Below are 23,484 nucleotides of genomic sequence, written 5' to 3'. Positions count from 1 at the left end.
AACCCAAAGCCTGTGGTATTAGCTACATACACCCCACAATGCCACAAGAGCACAACAAGGTTCTATGAGTGGTAAAGCATTGGAAGTATGTTGGAGGGAAATTCTTCCCATGAGTATTCAGGGGACCCCCAGAACAGCCCGTGAGTTAAATGGGTGTCCTTTTAACTCTGCTGGGTTCAGAGATAACGATGCTAGTGATACCTAGCACCTGTTGGGCATTTACTCCATGCATTATCATATTTATCTTTTCATTTTAGAGAGAGAGTGCACAAGTGGGGGAGAGGGGCAGAGGGAGAGAGAGAGAAAATCTTAAGCAGGCTCCATGCTTAGCATGGAGCCTTAACTGACATACAGTTAAGCTTGTTTTCTTAACTGTAAAGCGGGGGTAATACCTACCTCATTGGGTTATGGTGTGAGGATTTATTTTTATTTTATTTTTTAAGTAAGCTCTATGCCCAAAGCGGGACTTGAACTCATGACATGGGCGCAATCCCATGACCCTGGGATCATGACCTGAGCAGAGTCAGATGCTCAACCGACTGAGCCACCCAGGTACCCCTGTGCATTGTTGTATTTAGTCACCATAGCTTCTTGAGAGAAGAGGTACTATGCTCATTCCCATTTTATAGATGAGGAAAGTGAGGCTTAGAGAGCTTGTGAAATTTTCCCAAGGTCCCACAGTAGTCAGAGATGAAGCAGTTGCTGGACTGTAAGCTTTTGGAGGTCAAGGACTATCTGTTTAACCTAACATGGCACTAGAGTATATACTCATTAAGTGAATGAATGAATGAATGAGTGAATGAGTGCAGCAATTTATTGACTACTCCCCCTTTAACACTTCCTTCTTCATAGAGTTATTATAAGGATTAAATTAGATAATAAAACACCGAGCACGATTCTTGGCACCTGGTAACTACCTGCTTCTATGATTATGATTATCTGCTTCCCTATTAAGACCTTTCCCTGTTGCTGTTTTTTTTTTTTTTTTTTTTATCCTCCTCCCCAGGCTCAGAAGTGCAGCTCCTCGAGTATGAGGCCTCGGCTGCTGGTCTCATCCAATCCTTCTCTGAGCGCTTCCCAGAGGACGGGCCCGAGTTGGAGGAGATCCTCACCCAACTGGCCACAGCTGATGCCCGGTTCTGGAAGTGCCCCAGTGAGGCCCCATCTGGCCAGGCTTGAGACCGATTTATGCAGCTCCTCCCTCAACTCCATCAAACCACGTGTATGCTAGGGGAGGAGCAGGAGCTCAGACCTTGGTGCTACCTCAGCCGAGGGTGGTGACACTAACCTCTTCCATTTGTCAGCACTTTCCAGTTTACCAAGTGCTTCTCCTGTGTTATCTCATTTGATCTGCACTGCCCTTGGTAGAGTGGGCAAGGCCAGGCTCCTTATTCTGCTTCCCAAGTGAGGGAATGGAAGTTGTGAGAAGTGACCTGTCTAGATCCTGCAGGACTCAAAACCTCTCCCAATCCAGTGCTCTTCATGTATTACTTTTATAACCAGAAAAATAAATATTAGAAACAACCACCATCTTTGTGATCTGTGTGAATCCTTGCGTTTGCCTCACTTCTCATTTGTTCCCAGGAGGGTAATGGGAGCCCTGGGGAAGGGAAGGAAGGTCAGTTTTAGGCTCCCCTCTACAATAGGATTTTGATATCACCTCTAGATGGTACAAGACAAACACAAAGAGGAACAGAGAACCATTTTTGCAGTCCTCCTTTGTGGCATTTCCTGTATTTTAAAATATTACAGGAGGGGCGCCTGGGTGGCTCAGTCGGTTAAGCATCTGACTTCAGCTCAGGTCATGATCTTGCCATCTGTGAGTTTGAGCCCCGCGTCGGGCTCTGTGCTGATGGTTCAGTGCCTGGAGCCTGTTTCCGATTCTGTGTCTCCCTCTCTCTCTGACCCTCCCCCCCGTTTATGCTCTGTCTCTCTCGGTCTCAAAGATAAATAAACGTTAAAAAAAATTAAAAATAAAATAAAATATTACAGGAGACTAAAAACTATAGAAACTCTCAACGTCAGTCAATCCTAGGATTTAATCTCTTAACCCCGTGTTTTGTTTCTCCGAGCCCAGACCGCTAGAGTAAGATGGGAAGAAAGGACATAGAATCTTTCCAGCCCGGTTAACCATGAGGATGAAGAGGGTAAGCAGTTACTCTCACTGCTCATAAACACTAGAAGGGCTTCCCTCCAGGCCTTGAGGCCAGAGGGTCCTGTCAATAGCCTAGAGATTCAGCGCCCCCAAGTTCTAGCTGGGAAGGAGCAAAGGTAAAACCTATGAGCTGGGACGAGAGACTGCGCCTCAGCAGGCAGAAACCGAGTGCAGCGTCTGCCGCACGGTGACCTCCCTGCCCTGGGCCGGAAAGCTGAGTGCCCGGAACCTTTGTACGCGCGCTTCCCCGAGCCCGGGAGTTATTGGGCGTTGCGCGGCGGCTGGCCGAAGCCGGTTGCCAAGGCGACGTCTGCGAAGATGGCTGCTGCGTCTTCGTCTGATTCCGACTGCGGCCGAGCTGAGAGGTGAAGGCCGGGGTCTTCGAGGCCTCCTTTCCTATAAATGTAAAGAGGGCGTCTTGGGCCCTGGGATCTGGGCACCTGCGGTTCTCGGAAGGCACCGGGTGTCCTTGAACGGATTTTAGGGATCAAGTAGGGAAACTGAGGCGCAAGGAGTGAATATGCGTGTGTGTGACTCGGGGTCACTCAGGGAGCCTGTGGTGGAGCCTGGACTTGGACCCAGAGGTTCTGTATCCCCATTTCAGAGCGCCCTACACACTTCACTCTGAGACTAGCCCCCTCAAAGTTTTCTTACTCTCCCTTGGGACTCAGCGCCCAACTCTTTCCCTCCTCTCCCAGCAACGAGGCCAGTTCGAAATGGCTGGACGCACACTACGACCCCGTGGCCAACATCCACACCTTTTCCAGCTGCCTGGGTGAGTCTCTGGGACCAGGAACCCCTGCTTCTGGGTGTGGGGGGTGGGGTGGGGTGGAGGGGTCAAATAATGGTTCTGTAGTGAAGCCTCAAAGCTTCTGAAACCCCTGGCCCTTTTGTGTTTTCCAGCGCTGGCAGATTTGCATGGGGATGGGGAGTACAAGGTAAGCATATCCCCTCAGCTGAAAGAGAATTGGGGGGTGGGGAGATATCAGAAATGAGGTTTCCTGATGGCTCCAAAGGAGTTCAGCGTAATCTGGAGCTCATGTACCCTGAAAAAGTACATTTAGTGTTAAGTTTTATTTTTATGTGGACAGTGAAGAGAACTTGTTGATTTCAGAATACAGACTGCAGAAAGCAAAGCAGAACAAAATGCTGCTGGGGATTCTACCAACACAAAGCCTCTTAATTTTGTTAACTTGACATAATTCCTTGCTGGAAGGGCACATCCGTTGGTTGGGAGTGGGGCGTTGGAATCTGGAGAGCAAGTAGAAGGGAGGGAAGAGAGAGCTTTATGTTTATTAAAAGAGCAAGGGGCATCTGATTGGCTCAGTCGTTGATGTCCGACTGTTGTTTTTGGCTCAGGTAGTGATCCCAGGGTCGTGGGATGGAGTCCCACCTAGGGCTCTGCACTGAGAGTATAGCCTACTTGGGATTCTCTCTCTCTCTTTTTCTGCTCCCTCCACCGCTTGCATGCTCTCCCTCTCTCTAAAATAATAAATAAATAGGGGCGCCTGGGTGGCTCACTTGGTTAAGCGTCCGATTTCAGCTCAGGTCATGATCTCATAGTTCATGGGTTTGAGCCTCACGTCAGGCTCTGTGCTGACACCTCAGAGCCTAGAGCCTGCTTTGGATTCTGTGTCTCCCTCTCTGTCTGCCCCTTCCCTACTCATGCTCTGTCTCTGTCTCTCAAAAATAAGTAAACATTAAAAATTAAAAATATATAATGAGCATAGATTTTAAGATTAGCCATGAGTTACTAATTATTGAAACTGGATGGTGAGTATGTGGGGATTCATTATATTAATCTCTCTGCTTTTGTATATGACTGAAAACTTTAATAAAAAGGTTAAATTGTAAGTTTAATAAAAACATAAAGATAAGTAAAATATAAATAAATAAATTTTAAAATTAAAGGTACAGGTTTTTAAAAGGTTGAGAAATATTTTGGGCTTAAAGTGGGTTAACATATATTGAGTGTCCATTTCTGGACTAGACCCTCTTTGAACATTTTCACGTACATACGTACATACATACATATTATTCCCAATTTGTTAATGGGAAAATAGATTCAGAGTGAGTAAGCTTAGTGAGTTTGTAAAAAGTGGCAGACCTGGGTCTGGTTGCATTCCCAGTCATGTGTTTGTTCCACTATGGCTCAACCATGGGCACTGAACCCACAGTGGGCATGTTATTTGGGCAGTTAGAAGATAGGTCTGGAACCCTACCCTTCACGGAGAGTACAGGAGAATACGGTGGACATATGCCCCCAATTCCTGTCCTTAAAGCATTCTGCAACTTGGCAAGTGTGCAGTGAACCTCTACTGTGTGTCAGGCATTGTGCAGACACTAAAGTCAGAAATGAATCGGGGTGCCTGGGTAGCTCAGTCGGTTGGGCATCGGAGCGGCTCAGGTCATGATCTCACAGTTCGTGAGTTCAAGCCCCACATCGGGCTCTGTGTTGACAGCTCAGAGCCTGGAGCCTGCTTCAGATTCTGTGTCTCCCTCTCCTGGCCCTTCCCCTGTTCACACTTGGTCTCTCTCTCAAAAATAAATAAAGACTTAAAAAATTAAAAAAAAAAAAACCTATGCTTAAAAAAAAAAAAAAGAAATGAATCAGTACACAGTCGGGAAGAGATACAGACACTGCCCTTAATTTATCCATCGATATGGAGTGAATACCTAGTGTGTGCTTGGCACTGGATTTATAGCAGTGAAAGGTATAGAAATCACAGCTCCAATAACTAATGTGAAATATTCGATGCTTTTGTGAAATAACTTTTAAGAGCTAGTTTGTTGATTCCCAGAATCTAGCCCAGTGCCTGGCACAAATTGGGTACTTGGTAAATTTTTATGGAGTAAACAAAAGGATGTTAAAATTGAATATATGGAAAGTATTATGGGAGCAGCAGGGAGAGAATAGTGAAATCTATCCGGAGGCACCAGGAGGCAGTAACATGTGAACTGGGTGTTGAAGGATGAAAGAAATGTATCAAGAAGGTATGGAAGAGGGGAGGGGGGAAGCATTCCAGTCAGAGGGAACAGCACAAGTAGAGGCACAGAGACTTGGAAGTTTATAGCATATTTTGAAAGAGTAAATTTGAAGTTAGAAAGTAAAAGCCAATAAAAGTAGTAGTTAAGGGGCACCTGGATGGTTCATTAGGTTCAGTGTCCAACTCTTGATTTTGTCTAAGGTCAGGATCTCATAGTTTGTGAGTTCAAGCCCCGAGTCGGGCTCAGTGCTGTCTGCTTGGGATCCTTTCTCTTTCCATCTCTCTCTGCCCCTCCCCTGCTCACGCACACTCAAACTCTATAAATAAGTAAGTAAGTAAGTACACTAGTAGTCAATACCACTGGTTTAGACTCAGACAGACCTAGATTCCAGTCCGAGCTCCGCCACTTGCTTGAGTGACTTTTACCTAACATCTCTAAGTTAGGTAAGTTAGTTACCTAACATCTCTAAGTCACAGCTTCCCCATCTGTGCAATGGGGCTAATAATAGTACCTATCCCATGAGTTGTTGAAAGGATTAAATGAAAGGATGCATGTAGTGCCTGCACTACATGCACACTGTACGTTCTGTACACACTGTACACACTGTACACACTGCTCCTGGCACACTGTACATTCTCAGAATCCAGATGTTCTGTGGCAGCCCCCATCCTGGCTGGAGAATAGCATAGATTGGAAGATGATGGAAAACAGGTTGGAAACCAGATCAGAGAGGCCTTGAAGGCCTCACTTGGGAGAATGGGCTTGCTTGGCAGACACGGTAGCTTGGAGGATAGTTTGGAGGGTGGAAAAGAGAGACCGGGGAGCTTGGTTCTTCTCTCTGTCCACAGAGCACATCCTGTCTGCATGCATGCTTGTGTTCTCTTCCCACTTGGAAGCCAGGCTTCAGAGGCCCAGATATGAGTTTCCAGCACCTCACTGACTTTTGCCACTGTCCACTGTCTAGAATAGTGCCTGGCATGGAGCAGGCTCTGAAGAAATGATTCCCAAATGAATAACGAAAACATCATCTGCCACCTACTCCTCACTAGCCTTCACCAGGTTGCTTAATTCGTTACCTCATTTGATTTTCACTACAAGTGTCATGAGATAGATATTCCCATTTTGCGGGTAGGAAAACTGAGGCTCAGGAAGTTTAATCAACTCTCCCAAGGTCATATAACTTGCAAGCCTTTTTGCAGAGTCTCCTTGCCCCACACCTTTGGTGCATTGATATAGGAGTGAATGAATGTGCACTGGCAAAAAGGCTAAGCCCAAGAAGGGGGTCAGTGGAGAGGTCTTTAGACCCTGAGCCTGGAATAAGCCAGCCTCTTTCTACAGCTGGTGGTGGGGGATCTTGGCCCAGGTGGGCAGCATCCCCGCCTGAAGGTGCTCAAAGGACCCACAGTGCTGACTGAAAGCCCATTACCTGCACTGCCAGCTGCGGCCGCCACCTTCCTTATGGAGCAACATGAACCCCGGACACCAGCTCTGGCACTCGCTTCAGGCCCTTGTGTGTATGTGTATAAGAATCTTAGGCCCTACTTCAAGTTCAGCCTGCCCCAGTTGCCGCCAAACCCCCTGGAACAAGATCTTTGGAACCAGGCCAAGGAGGTAAGTGATGTCGGGGATGGGACTGAGAAGGCAAAGATGGCCGCCACTGAGTCATCCTCATTCCCTGCCTGCCTCTGGAGCTCACAGACTTAACCTTATTCCCTTGCTGTCACAGGACCGGATTGACCCCTTGACGCTGAAGGAGATGCTGGAAGGCATCCGGTGAGAGCCCACTTTCCCCTTCATATGTCTCCCATCCCTCCCTTAACCCCCCACCCCTTCTCCTTCATCCCATGCTTGGTCTGAACCCCAGGGCCCTGTTCCTCGACTAAATCTGCCACGATTGCCCCTCTCCTTTCAGGGAGAAGGCAGAGGTGCCTTTGTCGGTACAGTCACTCAGGTAAGGGCCCTGTGGAGGACCGGGGCTCCAGAAGCTCCAGGGGGAGGGAGTGGCTGTGGAATGGCCTGTGGAGGGAAGTAGGCCCAGGGCATGCAGGTGCCAGTTCTCTGTGTGTGCAGGTTTCTACAGCTGGAGCTGAGTGAAATGGAGGCATTTGTGAGCCAGCACAAATCCAAGTCCATCAAGCGGCAGGTAATGCCCCTTCACTCTTTATTTCCCTGTAAAAAAGGTGGGCAATTTTTTTAAAGACCTCATAACATCAGTGGTAAATTCTACAACCAACCCCCACTAGTGTCACTTTATAGTTTCCTTTCCAGCCCCTGCCACACGTAATGGTCACAAAGCGGCAGGGCCTTACGTTTCAACAGTGGCAGCTTTGAATTAACATATGTAGTTACAGAACTTTACATACCTTTTCTTCTCTTAAGAGTAAAGATAACATATTTTCATTAGAGAATAAAGAGAAGTATAAAGGAGAAATGACTATAATCTTACTACCCAGTGGTACTCATTCTTACCATTTTGGTACATTTTCTTACAAATATGCTTTATAATTTGTCTTCCTTGAGTATGTAACATTATATCTTGAGCATTTAAACAGTCTTTAAGAACTCCATTCTTGGGGCGCCTGGGTGGCTTAGTCAGTTGAGCATCCGACTCTTGATTTCAGCTCTGGTCATGATCCCAGGGTTGTGGGATCAAGCCCCATGTTGGGCTCTGCACTGAGCGTGGAGCCTGCTTGAGATTCTCTCTCTCTCTCTCTCTCTCTCTCTCTCTCTCTCTCTCTCTCTCTCCCTCTCCCTCTCCCTCTCCCTCTCCCTCTCCCTCTCTCCCTCCCCCTCTCTCCCCCTCTCCCCCTCTCTCCCTTTGCCCCTCACCCCCATTTGTTCTCTTTCTCTCTCTAAAATAAATTTTTAAAAAAGGTTTAAATTTAAAGAAAAGAACTCCATTCTTAATGGCCCCTTGATTATTTCCTTAATTGTCAATTATTTCATTCATAGTTTATGTAACTGTTCACATGCAGGTCATTAGCTAAGAAATGTATCCCTTTTGTTCACTTCATATTTTTCTTAATTATCATTTTAATGGTTTTATTGATGAACCTGTTCAGTAAACTCTAGTGATTCCTGACCTAGGGGCTGACCTTCAGTCCCATCCCAGAACTGTTCTCTGCATTTTTGAAAGCCTCATGGGAACCTTCCACTTCCTGTAGAAGCCACTTGAGCCAACACATTGGCCAACGCATGCCTCAGCTTTTGGCTAGCCTTAGACCAATTCTGTGGGAAATATTGTTGTCTCCTGCTGATCAGCAGCTTAAATCCACTGTTGTCGGTATCTTTGAGTACGTATAAAATCATGAAATGAATTAATTATTGCTTCAAAGATGCAGTTTAGGGGAGTGAGGCAATCTTTCCAAGATATATGTCATAGCTATATAATTGGGAACCATTAACATCCATGTTTCTGTAACCTTTTTCTTTCCACTAGGCATTGAGAATGATTCCTCTTTTTTAATCTTAAAGATAATCACATGGGTTGCGTAGGTGGCTCAGTTGGTTGAGTGTCTGATTCTTCATTTTGGCTCAGGTTATGATCTCACCGTTTGTGAGATCAAGCCCTGAGTCAGGCTTTGTGCTGACAGCACAGAGCCTGCTTAGGATTCCCTCCCTCTCTCTCTGCCCCTCCACTGCTCATGCATACTCTCTCTCTCTCTCAAAATAAATAAAAATAAACATGAAAAAAAAAGACACAATGAGCAGTTTTATCCAGAGAAAATTTTGGTCCTGCTAAATTATTTTCATAGGACAAATTTCTAAAAAAGGGATCATCCTCTTCTCTTTTAAAAGTTTTCTCTCCAGGGGAGCCTGGGTGGCCCAGTCGGTTAAGCGTCCTCAGGTCATGGTCTTGTAGTTCATGAGTTCAAGCCCCATGTCAGTCTAAGCTCTGTGCTGACAGCTCAGAGCCCAGAGCCTGCTACAGATTCTGTGTCTCCCTCTCTCTCTCTGCCCCTCCCCCGCTCACACTCTGTCTCTCAAAAATAAATAAACATTAAAAATAAATAAAAAATAAAAGTTTTCTCTCCAATCACAATTATAAAAGGAACATGTGCCCACTGTAGAAATTCTACAAAAGCACAATGAAGAAATTAAACATTACCTGTGATTTCATTGTCCAGATAGAACCAATTTGAGTAAATATGAGTTTCACCTGCCAGCATGTTCTTTTTTATTCATATGTTTTTAAACGAGGATTATACATATAACATAACATTTTACCCATTTTTTCTCTGAATACATTAGAAGTGTTCTCTCTGTCGTTGAATCTTCTTTTAAAAGTGTGATTTTTCTTTAATGACTATGTGGTTTTTGATCAGATGGAAATTTGTAATTGACTTAAACAGTTCTCTGTTGTTAGAAAGTTAAGTTTGTTGCTGGGGCACCTGAATGGCTCAGTCGGTTGGGTGTCTGCCTTCGGCTCAGGCTCATGGTTCGTGGGTTCAAGCCCCACACTGGGCTCTGTCCTGACAGCTCAGAGCCTGCAGCCTGCTTCGGATTCTGTCTCTGGCTCTCTCTGTCCCTCCCCGGCTTGTGCTCTGTCTCTAAAATAAATAACTATCAAAAAAATTTTTTTGAAAAAAAAAAAAGTTAGGTTTGTTGCCATAAATACTTTTGTACATAAAACTTACATCACATCTCTGATACTCTTCCTCCTCCTTTGCTCTCTTTCTTCCCTCCTGTGGTGTCCTTGGGGTATCTGTGGGGATGGTGGGTGGGGACCCCCTGGCTGACTCCTAGAGTTCTTCTGCAGACAGTCATCACCACCATGACCACCTTGAAGAAGAACCTGGCTGACGAGGATGCTGTTTCCTGCCTGGTGCTGGGCACTGAGAACAAGGAGCTCCTGGTGTTGGACCCGGAGGCCTTCATCATTTTGGCCAAGGTCAGTCAGTATGGGGCCAGGCCCTCGGCACAGCTGAGGCCCAGGCTGCATTCCCTCCCTCTACTCCCTCCCCCATCTCCTGCCCCTAGTTCTTGGTAATACACATTGTAGAAAAATTATAAAATGTAGATGAGCATAAAGAAAAAAGTATATGTCCAAAAATACCACCACCCACAATATCTACTATTAAAGTTTTGGCATGTCTTTCTGGACATTTTTATATTGAGACACAGATATATAACTCATAAATACATTTTTTTTTGCAAAAACGGCTTTGTGGTAAGGATCACGTAACCTCTTTTCACATACTAGGAACTCATCAGTGTCTTTCTATATCTGTATAAAACCACATTAGCTTCTTTAAAGGCCACACAACATCCATTATATAAATGGACCATAATTTATTTACCTTATCACTCACTGTATGTTTACATTGTTTTCAGTTTTCACTACTGTCAGCACCAGTGCAGTAGGCCTCCTTGCCCAAACCCCTGTGCATGTTTATTTAAATACGTCTTTAGGGTACATTCCTAGAAGTGGCATAGTTTTGTCAAAGGTATAGACAAAACTGTTGCTGAGTTTCCCTCCGGGAAAAGTATACAAAAACTGTGACCAGCAGGGTGACAATGAGGAGATTGGGACTTTGGACAAGGAACCAACTCACAGGCGTTATTTCAAGGTAGGGAAAGATGGGCACCAGAAAAATTGGGATGTTTGAGCCTCTCCTTTGCAGATGAGCCTACCCAGCGTCCCCGTCTTCCTGGATGTTTCTGGCCAGTTTGATGTGGAGTTCCGGCTTGCTGCTGCCTGCCGCAACGGGAACATCTATATCCTGAGAAGGTAACTGCATCGTGGTCTGTGGGGCCAGAAGGAACATTCAGAAACCGGCTGGTTTCAGGGGCTTTGGGGCTGGTATTTGGGAGTGGAAAGAGCTGGGAACTTGGCTAGGCAGGTGAGCTCACGTGCATAGGGGGCCACCTGCAGGCTTGTGTGATGAGCAGGCAAAGTGAGAGACTGGGTAAGGTGGCTGTAGCACGTGAGCAGTGCAGTCAGTGATGGGAAGAAACAAAAACAGCCTCCCATTTGCTGTATTGCTTTATAGGTATGTGACGCTTCTTTATGCATTAGGCTGATAATCATTTTCTAATTAAAGAAATATTTTGGAGGACCTACCATGTTTTAAGCATTATATAAAGCATAGAGGATGTATTGCTAAATGATATAAACTAGGGGCGCCTGGGTGGCTCAGTCGGTTGAGCTCCGACTTCGGCTCAGGTCACGATCTAGCGGTCCGTGAGTTCGAGCCCCGCATCGGGCCCCTGTGCTGACAGCTCAGAGCCCAGAGCCTGTTTCAGATTCTGTGTCTCCCTCTCTCTGACCCTCCCCCGTTCATGCTCTGTCTCTCTCTGTCTCAAAAATAAATAAACGTTAAAAAAAAAAATTTAAAAAAAAAAATGATATAAACTAAACATAGGCCCTGCCCTCAGGGGAAGACAGATGTTAAAGTCAACAAAGCAAGATGTATTTTGAATTGGATGCATGCTTTGGAGGAAAAATGCAAGCTCAGTGGGCAAAAATAATAGGGCCAAGGTGATCAGTGAACACCTGTCTATGGAGATAATTTGGAAGGTTAAGAAGGAGCCAGTTATTCCAAAAGTGGGGAAGAAGTGTTGTAAGCAGAGAAAACTTAAGCAAATTCAAGATAGAAAAGACATTGCCATGTGCTCCTCAGGCTTGATGGGCAGGGGGGAGGGTGGAAAGAGATGTGTGCAGACCAGGCATGGCCTGTTAGGACATGATAAAGATTTTGAGTTTGAAAACTCTTATGGGGTTTAATCAGAAGAATATTATGAGCCATTTATATTTTTAAGAGATTACTCTGCTGGGTGGAGAGTAGATTGGAAGGAGGACCAGAGACCAGAGGGAGGCTCTCGGATGGGTCATCAGATGGGATATGATCATCTGATGGCCATCATATGAAGAAAGGGGAGCCATAGCCTGTGATTAGTAGGCAGGAATTACCCCTCCTTTCTTGATAAGAGAAAGATTTAGAAGCTGGGAAACTGAAAACAGTGCATCTACACATAGCAGACTTCTCATGCATTTCTGATAAATTGCTACACTGCCTAAGTCCAGTGGCACTTCACCTAGCCTAAGTACACTCACTGTAAACCATTAAATGCCAGGTTATCACACAAATCACTGTAGTAAAGGCAGCAGGGAGACTGGGAAAGAAAACACACTTCACGTTATCCAAGGTCACACAGCTGCTAAGTGGTAAACGTGGAAACAATACTATGGTCATCTACTTTGGGGCCAAGGTTCCTTCAGGGATAGTCTGTGGGGCTTAGAAAGAGGAGTGTCGGCCAGGGAAGGCGAGGCTTGGAGAGGCTCTGGAGCTTGGAGAGTGTGTCTTTATTCCACAGAGACTCCAAGCGCCCCAAGTACTGCATCGAGCTGAGCGCCCAGCCTGTGGGGCTTGTCCGGGTACACAAGGTCCTGGCGGTGGGCAGCACCCAAGACAGCCTGCATGGCTTCACCCACAAGGTGTGGCCTTTGGGCAAGCATCACCCCCCAGCCCCTCCATGTATGTGTCTCTGGTCCCCCTTAGCAAGCGATTCCTTCTGGTGTCTCTTTCCCTGCAACTCCAGCCACCCCTTCTTTCCACGCTGTGTCCTGAACGCTCCCAGGGTAAGAAGCTCTTCTCTCCCAGGGTAAAAAGCTGTGGACAGTGCAAATGCCAGCAGCCATCTTGACCATGAATCTCCTGGAGCAGCACTCCCGGGGCCTGCAGGCCATCATGGCTGGGCTGGCCAATGGAGAAGTCCGCATTTACCGTGATAAGACCCTGCTCAATGTCATCCGCACCCCGGTGAGCTGCTGACTCCTCTTTGTTCTGGTCCCACCTCTGGGGCTTCTTGGCTGCCTCTCCTGATCCCCACCCGATGCCCTTGACTTTTGATGTATCTCAGAAACATTTGTTGAGCATCTCATGTGCACAGCCCATGTGGGGGATAAAACAATGTCTAAATCCTGCCTTCAGGGAATTTATAATTTAAGATGACAGCTAGCCAGAGACACCGCTAATTCAAATACAAGCAAGTCTAAAGCGGAACAAAGTACTGAAAAAGCACAGAGGGGCCTAGCACCTGGGGGTGGTGGTGAAGGATAAATGGGGGTGGAACTCACAAGCCATTTCATAGCAAGTGACAGTTCCTCTGGGCCTTGAAACAATTTGCCAAGTGAATACATAAAGAATATTCCAGACTGAAAACAGCATGAACAAAGGCTGAGAGGCATGAATGTTCTTGATTAAGGAATACAGGTGGCTCGAGGAATTTGGATTAGAGTTTTTCAAACACTAAGTTGTGGGTCATTAAATTAATTTAACGGGCCACAACCAGCAACATAAAAAAGGAAGCTCAGAGGGGGCACCTGGCTGGCTGGGTAGAGCACGTGACTCTTGATCTCAGGGTCAGAAATTTAAGCCCCACATTGGGCGTGGAGCCTACTTAAGAAAAGAAAAAGAGGGGCACCGGGATAGCTCAGTCAGTTAAGCGTCCAGCTTCAGCTCAGGTCATGATCTCACAGTTCGTGGGTTCGAGCCCCACATCACGCTCCGTGCTGACAGCTCTGAGCCTGGAATCTGCTTCGGATTCTGCGTCTCCCTCTCTCTCTCTACCCTTTGCCTGCTCATACTCTGTCTCTGTCTCTGTCCCTCTCTCTCTCTCTCTCAAAAATAAATAAGCATTAAAAAGGAAAGAAAGCTCAGGTTATATCACATGTGAAACGTGTGTATGTGTAAAGTTTGAGAGCAGTTGGTTTGAACTATAGGCCTGCTGTAGGGGTGGGAGGAGCGTAAAGAGGAGAGGGACAGTAAAGGGAGGTTGGAGTCTGATGTGGAAGGCCTTAAGTTGTTCTAACCAGGAGGACAAAAGCCATGGGAATTTTTTTGGCAGAAAATAGACACGATCCTGTTTATATTTTTGAAAGGCATCAGTGTGAAGGACAGATTAAGGAGAAAGACCAGGCTGGGGACCTGTTAGAAAGGTGACCCCAGAAGCCCAATGACATTCAGTCTGGAACTGTGACTGCGGCAGTGAGATTGGATGGGAGATGAGAAATAGAGGAAATATGTCAGAGGCAGCATTGCCCCAGGCCTTACCTCACATCTCTTTATTATATCATATCTGGGGTCTCCCAGCCTTATCACTCCACCCCAGTCTTGCTCTCCTCTCCATGGTATTTTCCCAACTAAGTCCTAGTGTCTCCACCACAGGATGCAGTGACCAGCCTTTGTTTTGGCCGGTATGGACGGGAAGATAACACCCTCATCATGACCACACGAGGTGAGCAGACTTAGACCTGGCAAGAGTTTTAGAGTTAGACGCAAAGGTGACAGGCTAGATCCTAGGAAAGAAGATGTGGACGTGAAGCATAGGCAGGCCTGAGTTTGGGAAGCAAGGCTTGTAGACACATGTCCTGTCTGAGGCCAGCTCATCAGCAGTTTGGTTTCACTTCCCAGGCGCCAGTGTCTCCAGTTCACCCCAGTCTCCTCAGTGTCTGAGGAGACATCACAATATTTAATCAACATTTATTATGTTAATTAACTATTAACATCACAATAGTTAATAAGTAACTACTGAATGAACGGATGGATAGTAGGACATTAAAACATCCTTTATTCCTTCTAGATACCCAGAATCTCAGCAGGACGACAAACACGGACAGAATTGGGTCTATAATGAGGCAGATTGTTTGGGGAGGAAAGAATGGGAATGTAGGGTAGAACTGGGGAGGACAGATCTGTTTCTGTCTGTCCACTTCCCTAGGCGGTGGCCTGATTATCAAGATCCTGAAGCGTACGGCAGTGTTTGTGGAAGGGGGAGGTGAGGCGGGCCCCCCACCAGCCCAGGCCTTGAAACTCAACGTGCCCCGAAAGACCCGGCTTTACGTGGATCAGACGCTGCGAGAGCGGGAGGCTGGCACCGGTGAGTCTCAGGCCAGGTCCTGCCTCTTCCTTCTCCATTGCTCTAAAGCAGCAAGAACTGGGTGAACCCGCCTGGGTGCCCCAAGCACTGGGCAACCAGGCAGCTTTCCTGCCTCTGGAAGTCCAGAGACAGCCTAGGAGGTGTCCCCTGCCTCCAATAACTGCCTCAAGGTGGGAGATCCTGTGGGTGAGGGCACACGCCCTTCGAATGCAGAGGGGAGAACACTTGCTTCTAGATGCAGGGATTCTCATGAGAGAAGCTGAATTTGACCAGGGTTCTTCCTTTTCCTATTCAGTTTTTCTTGCTCTTTCATTCATTCTTCCCTTCATTCGGTACCCAGGATTATGCCAGGCCTTGTGCCAAATGCCTTGAAATAGGTTTAGACCCCTACCTTAGGAACTCAGTCTACCTTGCTAATTTCACATGCGTGACAGATGTAGAAGAGGTCTCTGCAAAGGGCTGTTGAGACTCACAAGGGTGAGGAAGTTTGCCTGGGCGCCTGGGAGAGGCTTTAGAGAGAGGTGACACTGGACTTCACCCTAAAATGATTATAAGTCCAGCAGCCAGAGAAGGATAGGGAAGGGAGATTCAGGCAGAGGCGTGAGTAGAGTCACAGGATCCTACCTGGATTTAAGTGGCATCTTCCACGTGGTCGCGGGTGTAGTGCAGGAAGGCCAGGGGGGCCAGAGCAGGGGCTGGAAAGGCAGGGCAGAGCTGGCTCCGAAAGGGCCTGGAGTGCAAAGCTAAGATGTTTGGTTGATTCTAGGTAGTGGGGGCTGGGAAAGATGTTAAGCCGAAAAATACAGTGACTCGACCAGCTCTGTCTTATAAAGGGACCTTGCTGATAGTTTTAAAGGGTAAATTAGAGGATAAAAGAGCTAGCAGGCTGTTGTAGCTGAGAGAATCCAAGAGAAACAATTGAAACATTCAAGAAATAATTAGGAAGTTCTCTAAAGTGACCAAATGTAAAATATGCAAAATTCAATAATTTGGTATATACCAAGTTGGAAAATCCAAAGTTTCCATTCACAATGGCAACAAAATCCCTAGAAAATGTCAGTCTAAGAAAGAAAGTTATAAAACTGCTCTCAAGAACGTAAAAGACCATCTGAATATTTCAATGATGAGACTCTCAGGGTAGCAAGACCTAATGCTTTAAAGCTGCTGATTAATTAACAGCTTCTAAAATTAATCTAGGAACATAGCAACGTTACAGTGAAAATCCCTATAGGGTTTATTTTGAGGACTTGACCAGTTGATTTTCAGTAAATCTAAGAAATTGGGGGATGGAGTTTAAGAATGAGGGGACCTTTGGGGTGCCTGGGTGGTTCCATCAGTTAAGCATCCAACTCTTGATTTTGGCTCAGGTCACGATCTCATCGTCGTGGGTTTGAGCCCCTCATCAGGCTCTGGGCTGATGGTGCAGAGTCTGCTTGGGATTCTCTCTCTGCCCCTTCCACCACCCCCACCCCCCGCAAGTAAATAAACATTAAAAAAAATAAAAAGAATGAGGGGACGTAGCCTCTCAGCAGAAGGAACTATATGAACTAGAAAGCTGTAGGAATTAGCAGCTGTGGTGTGATACGGAGATTGATATCGATCCAGGGCACATTTAGAAAGCCCAGAAACAGACCCTCGTGTATGGGAAAAGTCAGTTTATGTTAAAGGTGTTGTTTCAAATTAGTGGGGAAAGGAAAGCCTGTCCAAAAAACATAATTGGGACTGCATGCTTCTAGAAAAAAAAAAAGTTTGAACTCTGCTTCGTACCAGACACAAAAATGAATTCTGAGTAAATTAAAAATAAGTTGTAAAAGTACTAGAGGAAAAAGGAAAGACTAATAGACGGGCTAACAGGCTAACGTCCAGACATGAGACCTCTGAGGGGTGGGAGGCGCCTGACATGCGTGGAAGGGCGAGGACCAACTGGCAAGCCAGCGTGCTAAGCCTGGAAGAGGGTCCCGGGGGAACGAAGAGGGCGTGGGCTCTGGAGGCGGCTTTGAGGAAGAGTCCTCAGACCTTGGCAAATGAGTAACCGCGAGAGGTGAGCCTGGGCACGTTGGTGGATGGGGACGCAGTGACGGAGTCGGGGGAATGACGTGCGTGTCCGCGGTGTTGAGTTCGAGATGTCGATGGGACGTCCGGGTGGTGACCCATCAGGCAGCTGGAAGCAGGACGGAGGGTGGACGTGGGCCTGGTCCTGAGCGGGGCATTGCAGCCTCGGTAGTGACAAGTCCCCACCCTCAGGAGCTCGAAGCTGTTCCTCAGTGGAGTGCTCACAGCCGGGGCAGGGCATAGAGGAAGAGGACCAAGGACAAGACTTAAGGGAACACTAGCCCTTAGGGCGAAATCGAAGGAGCCATCCCGGAGAGTGGGATTGTGCGGTGGTAGGAAACCAGAAAGCAGGAGGCAGCCAGCGTGTGGCCCACAGCGTCCAGTGTCACCGGACCGAGGCCAGGCTATTGCACCTTGGTCCTCCCTTTCCCACGTTCCCAGCTCCTTGCGGCCCCTGCCTTCCTCTTGTGCTGTCTGAACAGCAGCCCGCGCAAGACACCCTCTCCCCTGCCTCTGCCCCCTCCTTCCCTCCTTCCCTCCTTCCCTCCGGCACCAGCCCTTTGTGCGCCTCTCCTCAGCCATGCACCGGACCTTCCAGACCGACCTCTACCTGCTGCGCCTCCGGACTGCCCGCGCCTACGTGCAGGCCCTTGAGTCCAGCCTGAATCCTGTATCTGTGACAGCCCGGGAGCCCCTCAAGCTGCACGCTGTGGTGAGCACCCAGGGCTAGGGGGCAGTCAGGCCACCTCAGGGCCAGAGGGGCAGAGGGCAAGGGTGGGTAGGAACCCCTCAGCCCCAGAGCCAGTTCTGAGCCCACTAGGCCTTGTGCCCCCTTCTCCCCTCCCAGAGGCCCAGAGACCAAGTGTCTGTCTTCCTGTAGGAGGGTGCTCTCTCTCCTCCCCTCTGCTGTGCTGCCTCTTCCCCTCAGCGGGCCGTGGAGTGGGCCACACTCTCCAGCTCCTTCAGCCCATGCCGTGCCTCAAAACAAGCCCCCGCATTTGGGGCAGGGCACACAAGTAGTCACCTTGGGACATTTCTTCCCAGGACTGGAGGGACTCTGACGGCTACGGTACAAGGAAGAAAGCTGTTTGTTTCAGTAACTGTGGGCAGCCTGGGGCCTAGGACTGCCTGCTACAGGGAAGGGAAGTCCTGAGACGTGCACGGGAGGAGGAGACCCTGCACTCAGACACAAGAAACCTCAAGGTCATCTGGGCTAGATGGGTCCCAGAGGCGTGCTGTCTGACCCAAATGGGTTTCCAATTTCTCTTTCCCTAAAGGAAGTAGATAGATAGAGGGAGAGGCTGCAAAGCAACTGAGAATGAAAGGGAGGAACATGAAATCCCTGTGCCTACCCTAGGGTGAGAGTGGGAGGAAGTCAGATCCTGGGAAGAGAGCAGCAGGGACAGTGGTGAGGCCATAGGTGGGAGCTGGGCTTTCATCTCTGGGCCAGCTCTGCCTCTGACCAGCTTCCTGAGCAGTCTACGTCAAGCCCCTTCCCCCACTTGGCCTTTGCTGATCCCCGTACAAACAGGAACTAGCCTCTGGCCTTCCGAGGGGCCTTTTGAGGGGCAGGACGATACATTAGAGCAGTTGGCAGAGAGTAACTCGAGAACATTGATGACAAAGCAGGAGGACAGGGCCGGGGCACGTGGGATTCAGTGCCCAAGGCCACTGTTCCTAAGGGCTTCCTCCACCCACCCCACCTTCTCCACAGGTTCAGGGCCTGGGTCCCACCTTTAAGCTCACACTTCACCTGCAGAACACCTCAGCAGCCCGACCCATCCTGGGGCTGCTGGTCTGCTTCCTGTACAACGAGGTGCTCTACGCCCTGCCCCGGGCCTTCTTCAAGGTACTGGGCTGCCCCACTGAGACATGGATTGAGGAAGACCAGGCTGGGGCCTGATTAGGTGCCCACCGAGCCCTAACAGGTCAGTGGTGAGGGAGCTGGCAGGTGGCCACAGCCACAGACCAGGCTGGGGTATGGCAGGGTCCTCCCCTGGGGAGAATGCCCAAGACCTGCCTTGGCTGCTTTTCTCCCGGCCTGAGAGAGGTCTCAAGGAGCCACACAGAAGGTTCTAGGAGAAGAGCCAGAACCCAGAGCCCATCCTGCCTCGCAGCCATGCCTGCGGTGGGAATGGGAGCCTCTTTCTGCCCCAAGGAAAATTTTCCACAGAGTGAAGGGCCTAATTTCCCCCTCAGATCCAATTTGATCCTAAGTTGGGAGGACCAGAGGCTGAGAAAGACTCTGGGATTGGTCTGAGTTTAATCCTGGACATACATGTGGTCCTCGAGCGTCCACTCCCCTCACTGAACCCATATGCCCTGTGAATGGGCCCATCAGCCCCACCCGCCCTGCCAGGCCTATGCTGAATTCAGCTGCTGTAGCAGGTGTGAGAGTGCTTTGGAATCTGCCAAACACTGTCCAGGCATGAGAGCTGATTTCCTTACCTGTCTGTCCCCAAACCCAGGTCCCCTTGCTGGTGCCAGGGCTCCGCTACCCACTAGAGACCTTTGTGGAGAGTCTCAGTGACAAGGGCATCTCGGACATGATCAAGGTAGGTCGCCCACTGTTGGTACCACGTCGGGGAAACAGAGTGAGGTGGACAAGGCCCCCACATGGCTGCCAGGTCCGGGTGGGTGTCTGCAGCCTCCCCATCCCCTTTGACAGAGCCCTGGTGGCCTGTCACTGGGACCAGTGCAGACCAGGCTGGGCTTGGCCTTTGCAGGGAGCAGGAAGTAAAGGGGGCATGCCCCTACTGCCACGGCACTTCCTCCGTAGGTGCTGGTGCTTCGTGAAGGCCAGAGTGCACCCCTCCTGAGTGCCCACATCAACATGCCCGTGAGCGAGGGGCTGGCAGCCGCCTGACCCCTGGACTGGTGTTAAAAGCCCCTGTAGAATCGGGACCAGGAAGTTTCAGCCGCTTCCACTCAGCTGGGCAGAGTCAATGGCCCAGTCCCCGAGCAGCAGTATGTTGGGGCCACGGTTTCCTTCTCCTCTCCTAAGTGTCCCCTTTCTCACCACCCTGACTGCTGGGTGACTGATAGCAGCAGGTCAGTGAGTACCCAGGAGGTTCAGCTCCTTCCCCCTCAGGAAAACCCAGGCATTTGCCCACCGGACTACTGCTGCCCTTCATCCTCCCCACTTTTGTCCAGAAATCACCCCCAGGGCCGAAGGAAGATCTCTGAAGTGGTCAAGGTGAGATGAGGGGGCTCGGGCCCAGCCTTCTCCTTTGCTGCTTTCTGTAGGCACATTACTCCTGGGTTGCTGCAGGCCCAGGCCAGAATTGGCCACGGCCTGGCCTGGGGTAATCAGAGGCTTTTCTTGGGTGAGACTGAGCCCGCTGTTGCTCCCTGGGGTTCCAGAGGCTTGTCTGATGCTGGTCAGATTACAGGCAAAACACATGCTCTGATTTCTCCTTGTGAGCCAAACAAGGGAGCCTAGGGAGTAGTTGCCTCCCCACAGGGGCCTTTCCTGAAATCTTGGGCTCAGCCAAAGTCTCAGGCCTGTGATGCTCCATGAAGATCGCCAAGGGAGGAGGTGGTGCCAGGAAAGCATAGGGCGCCCATGCCAGGAGCTAGTGGCCCCAGCCCTCACCGGGCTTCTGAACACCACACAACTGCCGCTCCTGACTTTGTCGCTCGTGTCCAGAAAGAGCGTCCCAGGAGAGGAAGGCTCAGTTAGAGCACAAGTGGGGCTGGGGTGCGCAGGAGAGGCGTTTCCGGGCCCTGGGGAGGTGGCACAGGAGGCAGAAGCCCAGAACTGCTCTTCTGTGCCCTGGAGCCCAGATCAATCACATAAGTGGAAAGTTTACTGGGCAGTGGCATTAGCTGGAAAGGCATGGACCAGAGGTGTTGAGTGAGGCTAAAGACTGAGGGAAAGCACATGTTCAGACCACAAAGGCCCTAGACCCACAGTCCCGGACCTCAGTGCCTCGTGAGCCCTGGCCAGTGTTAGGCTGGTGCTACCAGGGCCACCTTGAGCCACTTAGGAGCCAGGAACCCTGCTCCCTGAGCACCTGTCTTTTCCTCTGTATGATCAGGTGCAGCCTAGCATATGGTACCTCGGGCTTGTGGGAAGTAACCAAATCCTTCTAGGCTGTAGTTTCCCCACATGTAAAATGAGGCAGTTTGTGACCAAATTGAGCTCTAGCATCCTGTGAGCTTGGCAGCCGCTCTAGAGGAAATGAGGACTCCACTCCAGAAAGGGGGGATTTGACAGGAGTAACTGCAGGGCTTTTGCCCTTGAGACCAAGGGCCCCACACTAACTGCCATGGCTGGGCAATAACCTCTTGTCCAGGACCCCAGCAAGGGATTGGGGTGACACAGCTCTCAGCTCACCCCAAACTCTCCCAAGGAATGCATTCTGGGGCCAGGTTAAGAAAGAATGGGGTATGGACCAAAGAAAGAGCCCATCCCCCTCCTCTGTGCAGAGCCTGGCCGCTTGTAGACATAGATTAATTGGGTCAGGGTGGTGAAGGGTCTCTAGATCAAGCCAAGTGAGTCACAGTTGGACGAAGCAGGAGGTTTAACCTGCAGAGCTTCCTAAGAGAGCTTGGCAGAGATGGAAAGTCCTTCTCTAGAAGGTAGTAAGCCCCTTATCGCTGGAGCTCTGTCACTGGGGCTGGGCTAGCTCTTCACTGGGCCATATGACCATACAATCTCTTCTTCCCCGATCATGTGATGACTGTGTGAGCTCGGAAAACCCAAGTCTAGTTTGTAGCTATTCATGATGATGGAAGTGGAGAAGCTTCCTATGCCCAGCACCTAAAGAGAGTTTGTGTGATGTAATACTATGTATCTATTATTAAAAATACATGAACTGCACTGATGTGGACAAGTATACATAAAGCAATATGAAACCAGGAACAGTCATGGTACCCAGTGCACTCACTGGTTGGAGCTCCAGGAGATTGTGTACATTAGGGATGAGGGAAGTTATTATCTTTTAAAAAAGTATTTATCTAAAACCACGTACCTACTTAGTACTATGGAATTAGTTTATAACGAGAAAATTCTCCCCATTCCCCACTACTGCTCCCTTGCTACAATCATTTTCAGTTCTTTTAGCTATTTTTTTAAGTAATCTCTGCATCCAGTGGTGGGGCTTGAACTCAACCCCAAGATCACGAGTCGCATACTCCACTGACTGAGCCAGCCAGGTATCCATTAGCTATTTATCTTAAAAATATGCTTATACTACTCTTGCTTGATTTATCATTCTAGACACTATCTGTTGCGTCCCTATTGTAAAAGGCGAGGCTTTAGCTCTCTTGTGGAGTACTTTGCGCCTTTTCTCCCCAGTTTTTAGGTAAATCAATACTTACTGTTTAGATGGCTGTTTATCTTACTATATGAAAGTTATTCCCTGCAGAGCCAAAATTGGGATATAATTAAATTACCTTTTAATTTTTCATGGAGTTAATAATTGCCTTTTTTTTCCCATTTGGTTAGTTTTCTGTATGTAGCAATTGTTCATTCTTCCCTCATCCATTCTGACAGTTTGTTTTTCTGGATACTTTCCATCATCCCCTGCCTCAGTGAGGACTGTTTGCTCTCTAGAACTACTGCAGACTATTTCTCCTGACTAGAGCCTCTGACTCCTGGGCCCCTTCTCTTCATCCTTACAGTTCTTTTACCCCTCATTTGGTGGAGTGTATCCACAGTACTGCCTTTAAAAAGTCACTAGAGTTAAAAAAGTTTAGTACACTGTCTAAAAATTTCTTTATCCCATTCACATACATGTGTGATAGCAGGTCATAAAATTTGAAGTTGAAAATAGTTTTCATGCAAGAAAATCATTTTTACGGCGGTATTCCCTTGTGCTCTGATTTTTGGTAATGCTGTTGAGAAGTTGCATGCCATTTTTGCTCCTGGCCTTCTTATTCTGAAATGTCAGGACATGACTTACATGTGTGTCGTTATTTGTTGTGCTCTGAGGTGGAAATGTATATCCCTCACTTCTACAAAATTTTGTTTCTTAAGCGATTTCCTCCCATTTTCTCTCTTCTCTCTGGAATTCTCACTAACCGAGCACCTGACAAATGGGAATTCCAGAGAGAACAGGATTGATTGTCTGTTTTTCTTCTCTCTTCTCTCATATTGTCTTTCTGTCCTATGTTCTGAGAAATTTTTCTTTCAGCTCTTCTCTGGAACTGTTTTTTAAAATTCCACTATTTTAATTCTCAGCTCTTTCTGTTCTGTGGTCAATCTTTATAATGTCTTTGAAAAGATATAGAGGTCACCAAACCATCAGTCAACAAGTGACTTCTATAGACTTATTTCAACATCAGCAGAATACACATTTTTTCTCAAGCTCACGTGGAAGATTCACCAAGACAGACCACATTCTGGTCCATAACGTAGGCCTTCACAGATTTAAAAGACTGGAAATAATACAGTGTCTGTT

The 23,484-nt window shown here is 48.2% G+C and overlaps 2 protein-coding genes across 9 annotated transcripts in view; both read left to right on the top strand.

Annotated features, from left to right (window-relative positions):
• The window catches only part of DPP3 (dipeptidyl peptidase 3), a 35,196-nt gene extending 33,666 nt beyond the window's left edge, over positions 1 to 1,530 (top strand). For all 7 annotated transcript variants that reach the window (XM_060607316.3, XM_060607315.2, XM_060607321.3 and 4 more), the window contains exon 18: positions 1,007 to 1,530. In XM_060607316.3, coding sequence (XP_060463299.1) covers positions 1,007 to 1,179 — 173 coding nt within the window. In that variant the 3' untranslated portion in view covers positions 1,180 to 1,530. The remainder of the gene's footprint in view (positions 1 to 1,006) is intronic.
• An 881-nt stretch (positions 1,531 to 2,411) lies between these two features.
• Positions 2,412 to 22,489, top strand: BBS1 (Bardet-Biedl syndrome 1). Of its 2 annotated transcripts, none has more exons than XM_060607324.2 (17): positions 2,412 to 2,520; positions 2,854 to 2,930; positions 3,059 to 3,093; positions 6,482 to 6,754; positions 6,870 to 6,916; positions 7,056 to 7,094; positions 7,214 to 7,286; positions 9,903 to 10,034; positions 10,768 to 10,874; positions 12,461 to 12,581; positions 12,748 to 12,906; positions 14,314 to 14,383; positions 14,867 to 15,025; positions 17,656 to 17,789; positions 18,792 to 18,926; positions 19,546 to 19,632; positions 19,857 to 22,489. In XM_060607324.2, the coding sequence occupies exons 1-17, from the start codon at positions 2,474 to 2,476 to the stop codon at positions 19,941 to 19,943; spliced, it is 1,782 nt and encodes a 593-aa protein (XP_060463307.2). In that variant the 5' UTR covers positions 2,412 to 2,473; the 3' UTR covers positions 19,944 to 22,489. The 2 variants fall into 2 exon arrangements, with proteins under 2 accessions (XP_060463307.2, XP_060463306.2); XM_060607323.2 differs by having other exon boundaries at positions 2,451 to 2,520; positions 2,827 to 2,930.
• The last annotated feature ends 995 nt before the right edge of the window (positions 22,490 to 23,484 follow it).

The sequence above is a fragment of the Panthera onca genome, chromosome D1, assembly GCF_046562875.1.
Source record: "Panthera onca isolate mPanOnc1 chromosome D1, mPanOnc1 haplotype 2, whole genome shotgun sequence".
Classification (NCBI taxonomy): domain Eukaryota; kingdom Metazoa; phylum Chordata; class Mammalia; order Carnivora; family Felidae; genus Panthera; species Panthera onca.
The sequence above is the reverse complement of the archived record's forward strand: the minus strand, read 5'-3'. Positions and strand labels throughout refer to the sequence as shown.

Bases quoted from the DNA above. Each gene is read 5' to 3' on its own strand.
- BBS1 (XM_060607323.2), top strand. From the start codon at position 2,474: ATGGCTGCTGCGTCTTCGTCTGATTCCGACTGCGGCCGAGCTGAGAG. The intron at 6,917-7,055 runs GTGAGAGCCCAC...CTCTCCTTTCAG, and splicing joins GAGATGCTGGAAGGCATCCG to GGAGAAGGCAGAGGTGCCTT. The intron at 19,633-19,856 runs GTAGGTCGCCCA...CTTCCTCCGTAG, and splicing joins GCATCTCGGACATGATCAAG to GTGCTGGTGCTTCGTGAAGG.